General features: G+C 33.2%; 1 protein-coding gene across 1 annotated transcript; it reads right to left on the bottom strand.

The window, feature by feature from the left end:
- Positions 1-417: 417 nt before the first annotated feature.
- On the bottom strand, positions 418-792 carry LOC109618512 (uncharacterized shell protein 1-like). The gene has a single exon (XM_066068947.1). It carries the CDS (start codon positions 790-792, stop codon positions 418-420), a length of 375 nt encoding a protein of 124 aa, XP_065925019.1.
- Between the last annotated feature and the right edge of the window lie 7268 nt (positions 793-8060).

An 8060-nucleotide genomic window follows, 5' to 3' on the forward strand; every position in this document is an offset into this window, starting at 1 on the left:
TCATAGAAATTACATACTAATTACGATTCCACTTTTTATTCTCTTTAAATGTGCCAACTGTTACTGTTCTAAGAAACCCTGGACATCCCAGACAATCCCAAATATTTCAAGTCTGTTTCAGACACCACATTTTTACCTTCTTTTATTTATATAAACAAATGAAGATGAAGTGATGTGATGTACATATCAATAAATAATTATAACAATATCAATGATTTAATATATCACAGTATATCAACAATATAAGTATTGTCCACCAGTTCATTTTTTCCCATGCCGTTTCTGGTTTTCGATCATTTCTCCCAATGTTTCACCTGCATTAAACACTGATATTTGGATTGTCATGTTGTCATCCGGGTTACTTAGTATTTGAAGGTGAAATATTCAGTCTTGCAGACATCAACCCATCATGGAGACCTAATCCTCGATAGATTCGTCGGAATCTCCCGTTTCTTTGCCATCGGCTTCCGCCATATGTCCGTGCTTTGTCTGTACGACTGGCACTGATACAGTGGTGGCTGCTGCTACTACCGGTTCCGGTGCCGACACCTTCTTGTCACACCCGAAGAAGCAGGTCTTCCTGTCCCTGCTGCAATCACTGGCACAATTGAAGTAGCCCTGGCGGTGAGACCGGAACAACAGACGACAGGGGGCGCCACACATCACTGCGTCATATATACAGTCCAATCGGCAGGCGTCTAGTGGCGATCGGCCTTGTTTGGCGTAATTTGGACGCCTAGCATAGACTGTTGCCAGAGTGAAAGTAAGAGCGAGGAAAATCAATTTCTGCATCTAAAATAGAAGAAAATGGATTTGAAATAAATATATGTTTTTTTCAAATACATGTTGTTTGTCAATATTTTTCTCAACTTTAAAGAAAAATTAATTTTTGTTAGTATTATTTTACTGGAAAGCACAAATTATGTTTATAGTGTTTAATATAACTTATATTGTAAATGGAAACGGTTTAGAAAGTTAATTTGAAAATAAACACCGATTATTTATCATGATGCATTCTTTGCGGATTACGTTTTAATTCAAATTGATTTTTTTTTCTTAAATTTATTTTATAAATAATATTTCTTCGGTATAAATTACATTCTCTTTTGATACTTAAATATTTTAGAAAATATATGCACAAATAGTTTTTCATTAAGCAAATAAATAAAATCCAATCTCTACCTTGTTGAAATATAGTTGGTCTCACTTAATCCAATATGCGACTACCAAATATATCTCTTCTCACTGGCAGCAATCGCGGACTAAATAGTCGCCGATCAAAAGGCCCTTATATACTTCGATCATTTTCTATCATAAGATATCATTCAAATTTAGACCTTAACTTAATTTGCAATTAAGATACTGCACGTCACATTCATTCTATATCAAAACCTGTCTCGGATCAATGCTTTAGAAGGAAATCCGGTGACAATCCAGTGATTCATGAAGCTTATAAATATACACCATCATCTTGTTCAAAATTAATTTCTATCATTAGAGTTTTTGTTTTAATTTAAGAACAATATGTTTCTGACAGCTTTAAATTGAGGAAAAACACTTGATAATTTTTTTCTGAAATGCACTCATCAAGAAATAATCTCCCTTCCAAGTAAGAACTTTAGGTTGAGGATATTACTTGATGTCTGTGCGGAACAAAAATATATGTAGAATAATTTCTGATATGTTCATTTGATAATTCAGTTAACTTCCCGAAATTACAACATTATTTAGATTTTGCAATGCAAAATAGCCATAACAGCTTACTTATCCTTACTCAGACCACTGTTAATCTTTTTATTAAGAATAAACTAGCTTTGGTCAGAGAGTACTGCGCAGCATGACGCCGAATAGTTACAAACCAACAACAAATACACCTGACATGATGTACACAGTTTAAGAAAGGCCTTATTGAATATATAGCAACGAAATTTTATAGTATTTATTCGTAGCTTTTTTGTCTATTTTTGTATGGAATCCATTCGAGGTATCTGCCTGGTTTGACGCGTCGAAGACGCATTGCTACGATAGACTGACGCAAGAACGCATCGATGTTTTACGCGATATTTGAGCTCACATGTTAAAATAGAAAATGTACCCACCTCAACACATATTTTTAAGTAGCTAGGCTATTTGTACATGTAATTTTAGGAAAATAGTTTTCAGCACGAGTAAATGAACGATATAAATACAAATAAATTGTTGACAAAAAATTTCCGAGCTATCGGTATTTTGCGCACTAAATTGAGGTTATTTTGATAATGAAAAATATTTCAATCTATTTAAAATTATCAATTATGAACTCCATTCCACAGCTGTTTAAGGAATTTGTTCGTAAAAGGAAGGAATGAAACAATTCTTAATATTGTCGTGACAACATTTTGCCAAGAGGTCAATTAAAACATTTTGTAAGCTGTAACTCATAATTTATGCAAAGTTAATAAAAATCTAATTTAATTAATTCCCAAAACCGACACCGTGCAAATATTAAAATCAGTTTTTAAGTTTATATCGATAATAAAACAGAACAAATAGCGATCGATCATGTAATAATTGATGACTTTCACACCGTTTGAATAAAGACATTTAATTTCCTGTAATTATGACAACATCGTTCTTTTAGAGTGGCCCAAAACGTTTTTTTTTTTCACGAAATATAACCTGGAATAAGCAGGTGATTTCCTCTCTACAAACAACATGATGTTGCGATATCTTCATATAAGGGCGCTGCTCTGCAAGACCAAAACACTTTCAAGAGCACTTTCAAGAATGAAAGAAGAAATATCTGTCTCAAGCAGACCTATTGAAATACACATGAGACAATGATTGATTTCAAACAGTTGCTTTAGAGTTCTTTAGAATACAGAATTTCCCACAACAGTCAATTTGGATACAAGTCCAGTTACTAATATATGTACAGTTTTTATTTGTTTCGTATACAGGGAAAATTGCTGGTTTTCAAGAACATGCTCGAATGATTAAGGGGGATGTGCGACCATTTTGTATATATGAGGATAAGAATGCAAACATTTCTTGAAGTGGCTTGTTTCTGACCGAAACTGACCAAAACGGTTGCCAACAGATATAAAAGCAATAAAAATGAGATTGTACATGTCGTTTTGTTTTCAAATTGTCATACAAGAACAGTACAATGCCGTTTTCATCTACTAAAACAGCTGTCGAACTGCGCAGCTACAGACTTATTTTAAAGATTTAGAAATCTGAAAAAATATGAAGGGGGTTAATTGGTGTCCTCTCTACAACCGATTGTTGAGAAAAAGTTTGAATCTTGCACATCAATGTTGTAAGTTTGCCTCGTAAGAGGTCAGTTTCGGTCAGAAACAAGCTCGTTCGAGAAATTTTTATTCCTTTTCTCAAATGGGCCAAATGGCAGCACATCCCCCCTCAAAACATATCACCGGTTACAATAGTGCGAATTCAGAGGAGGGTGCATCACCGAGAAGCAATATGACTCTAAACAGTCAATCATTTAACGACTTCAAAATCTTCACATATATGTCTCAAAACAACAGAGACATAACACATAACGTTGAACTAATGAGGCGTGGATTTGCAATGTTTGGTGCTGTGAACGTGTACTGGTAATCGAAGTGGAAAATGTTTGCGACTATCACAAATAAAACTGTGCTAATTTGAATTTTTGTTGAGTCCAAGTCTCAGATTTGATGAGTTGAGAATATTATAAAATTAAATAACTTTATCCCGAAAATATAAACGTTTTCATAGTTCACTTTTGAAATACGAGAAACTGTGCATTTTGTCCAAAATTCATAGTTAAATATTAAATAAAAATAAAAATAAAAATTGAAATAGCCCGAACAAGACACAAAACAACAGAGAATGTGGTAAAGGGTGTAACAAAGTATAACACAGTACTGTCTTTATAATGATATGATTGTTCAATTATAACTCATACAAGGCTAGTGTTGTCTAAATCTGTCATTAAAGGAAAATGAGATACTTTGAACTACACATACAAAAAGATAGCCGTAGTGTTCAATACAAAGACATTGCATATAAAGTGACATTTTATATTAATTTGATGTTCCGTTCAAGTTAAAATGCATTTGAATGCGAGTTTTGAAACCTGTTTAAACCGCAGTGTATTCGAACAATAAATCTTGTTGTGGTCTATTCTGTGTATGTCATATTCGATAGAATATTTAACCTCTACTTTCATTACAAATATTTTTGTCGACTGTCGGTGTGATAATTTTGTGGGAATTCCCCATACTTAATTAGTTTCTTAACACTTCCAGACAATCGATAATGGTAAAACAGAATCAGTTTTTAAAAAGTGGGTTTTTTTTCTAGACATGAAAAGAAAAATGGTTCTCATAAAAAATTGCTTTTGGCAAAAAGTATATTCTACCAAAAAATGAAAAAAGGGAAATAGTGTATTTGTAGCAACAGGCTTACTGTAGTACAACCAACTGAACACGTGACGGAATGTCCTTGCCTGTCCTGTGTCAGGTGACCTACAATTCAGTTCACATTATTTAACTCAAACCATCAATGTGATAGAACATGAGGTACATATATTAGGTTTACATTTGTTTGAAAAAATGTCAGAGGTAGAGCATAAATTATAGCAATACACGAGAACAAAATATATAAAAGTACATAAGATCAAAGTGATGGTATGCCTCATAAATTCAAAAGATGTGTAACGCACAGACGTTTTTAAGAATAGACAGATCAACAGCTCCAAGAGAGATGGATGGTCAATGTTATTTTTAAACATATTTTACCTCCTGGAAAGAAAAAACCAGAGTTTTGTATATACGTTTATAAATTGTTTTGAATTTTTTTTAATGAGATATTAGAACTATTTAAACAGGAACTTTGACTTTTGGTTGTTGTTTCAAAAAGGAACGTAGGCCTGTCTATTTCATTGCTGGCCACTCAGCTATGGCTCTTTGAAATCAACAAGACTTGTCTGGCTTTTGAGCCAAAACTACGAAATCTGTGTATACCGTATACATCCGTTTTTTTCGCGTGGGACAAAATTTGCGAAAGGGGGGGGGGGGGACTGTAACATTTTTAGTTTGCGTCAGTTGTTTTTGCAATTTAAAAAGTTTCTTATTGAAAATGATACAGTATATAATTTCTGCGTATTCAATTATTTACGATTTAAAAGAGATCACCAATCAAAGCAAAAATTAGATCATCGCGAAAATTATCGGATATACGTTTTTTTTAATTTGAAACCAGCGTCATTTTAAACTTTTTTGACGCAAGAAAAAGATAGTAACGCTCTACCGAAAGTCCAAGGTATTGTTAAAATGGTTTTAATGGCTATTGAATCGTGGATCTGATACCCAGTAGTTATTTTCTGACCAACAATCCTTCATCAGCTACACGATTTATACCCCGTGCAGTAGCATACTTTTAATTTATCCGGAAATAAATACTCCCATGTCTCAATACTTGAAAAATTAACCATAGAAAATAAATAAACATATGCACCTCACAATTAATTAGGCATGATTCCTAATGATTATTTCAATTATTATATTGCATTTTATTGTTGTCTATTTTGAATGCAATGTTGCCAAAAGGAGCAAACGTTTATGATAATGAACACAATTTCAAATCTTATTTGATCCAAGATGTCATTTACGAGACATTCTTTGGTTTAAATCAGCAAGCCTTTGACACAAAAATTAAATTAAGTTCTCTAATTATAACTAAGATAATGAACTACTTGGGAAGACAGCTAATCAGAAATATGCGATTACATAAAGCCATTCACCAGCAGTGGTCATGTGTAAAGGTGTAATAACCTCAAAGCATGCATTGTCTCGGTAAGACTTAGATATTAGTTTTATCTAGGAAATGCTGACTTTTTTGAATGGGGAATTTTGTGCAGTTTTAAAATATTTTTGGCAATATACATGTATATATACTGTGCATACTTTACATTCACATAGATTCTTTATTAAACTTTGATGATGGAATTCGAACCCTGCCATGATTTTAGCAAATCCGTTTAAAGTCAGTTTCTTTCTCAAAATCTTAAAATTGTAATTTTTAAACAAATCAATATTGCACGTCCCTGGCTCTTGGGTATAAGCGTATTTCACTGTACTCACATATATATTGTGTCTTCAGTGGGATGCGATCATATAAAGACAGAAAAATTGTCATCACTACCTTGTTGCTTTGCAAGACCAAAATATCAGCTGAAACAGTTCAATAGACTTCTTGCTTACCTATTTAACTAATATGTTTTATTGAGATTAACACCCATTTTTGTGCACACCTTAGCTTTCCCAGCAAATTTAAACACAATGTCATTGAATGTTCGGTTTTCTTACTCCCAGATACTGTATATCGTATATAGAATATCAACACATTTAATAGAACAAGCAAGTCATAAATCATGTAACACATCATTAGTATGGATGCCACATTAGACGAGTTCAAAAGTCTAATTAAGACGAGAGTTGGATGACAGAGCGTGATGGAGATTGTAATATCCTTGCCAAATATTATTTAATTATCTACAATGTGTCAAATATCAAAAGACCGACGTTTTCAGTGGGATTGATGTTTCTATTTATAGACCTTCCTTGTCAGTGCTAGGAATTAGCATAAAGACTGTATTTCTCAGTATATAAACGGTGTATAAGTGCACAAACATGTACTTATTTCAGTTTGTTTCCCTGCCGTGCGACAAAACAAAACTGAAATGGATATTGGTAAATACCGGGAAAATTGACTATTGTGCGCCCATTTCGAACGTCGGTACTTACGTTTTTTTTTTAACTCTGAATGAGAAATAAACACATTACTCTTTCTTTAGAATTTAACCAAACCCATATAAATAGCCTACCGGATGTGTGTATCGCTCAACACTGTTTTATTTGTTGACTATTGATGGACGTGTTCGATTAATCATGATCAAGCAATTTGCAAATGTTATTCACAAAAAAGTAAAATGTCGCATTTGCTTATCAAACGCAATTAAATACCATAAAAAGGTTTTGTGATTTGTACACAAGGAACGCACACACCTTTATGCATATTGATGTGAGAGTTATTCTGATTTATTTTATACAATGCAGACATAGTGCATCTAGAGGATTTTTTATCTTTTCCGTGATGACGTCTTTTCTCTTGCACGTCGGATCTTTCATTAAAACAGACGGTAAAGCTGACTCTGGGTCATGAATCGGGACAAGACACATAAAAAAACACACCGTCACTTAAAATTTGAGAAAAAAAATCAAGTAAACAGAATTCCTAATAATGTAGCTACAATATGTTCCTATTTCCTTATACAAAGCTTTTCTTCTGAATGATTTTAATATACATGAAATCTGAAAATGGCCACTACCAATCAACTCTCCTTGTTTTTGAAACGGTGTCACAGGCAACCGTAAACACACTCACACGACAAAAGCTTGTGTTTTGTGAGACAGTTTATAGTCACAAATAAAAGTAAACTATAGGCCTACTGGCTGAAATGTGTACCATTTCCAGTATTTTATATATACGTGTCTTTAGTTCTCCGTTGCTATAAAGAAGAATATTCTTTAAGGTGGTATGGGACACCTGTCGATATTAATGTGAATGCAAGTACATTATAATGAAAATACTTTCACCGTTATATAATTTTCAAATTTTACAACATTTGCCAGAATATATGTTTACAATATTTGCCAAAATATATGTTTTAAAATTTTGGGGAAAAGTAAAAATCATAAAAGCCAAGTGGGATTCGAACTCATGTCGTACAGATTCGTAGTTAACGCTCTATTGCGCTACGTTGTATGATAATAAGTCCATTTGTTCCATTCAGGAAAGTGCAGGTTTTTATTTCAAAGAATTGATTGACAATTGATATTAATACACTGAAGGGCGTATCAATCAAGTTAAAATCAATCTCACCTAATAATTGTATAATTTAAAAACAATTAAAAATCTGACAAGTGGTGCACTTTGTATTATGATCTGACACGCTTAAGAACCACCTAAACAAGAACCCTGTGAACCCGGCCTCACTCAATGTTTGCTGTGTTTCCCCGTCAATTAGC

This window comes from Magallana gigas, chromosome 8 (assembly GCF_963853765.1).
Source record: "Magallana gigas chromosome 8, xbMagGiga1.1, whole genome shotgun sequence".
Classification (NCBI taxonomy): Eukaryota; Metazoa; Mollusca; class Bivalvia; order Ostreida; family Ostreidae; genus Magallana; species Magallana gigas.

Coding starts and splice junctions, on each gene's coding strand:
- LOC109618512 (XM_066068947.1), bottom strand. CDS start 792: ATGCAGAAATTGATTTTCCTCGCTCTTACTTTCACTCTGGCAACAGTC.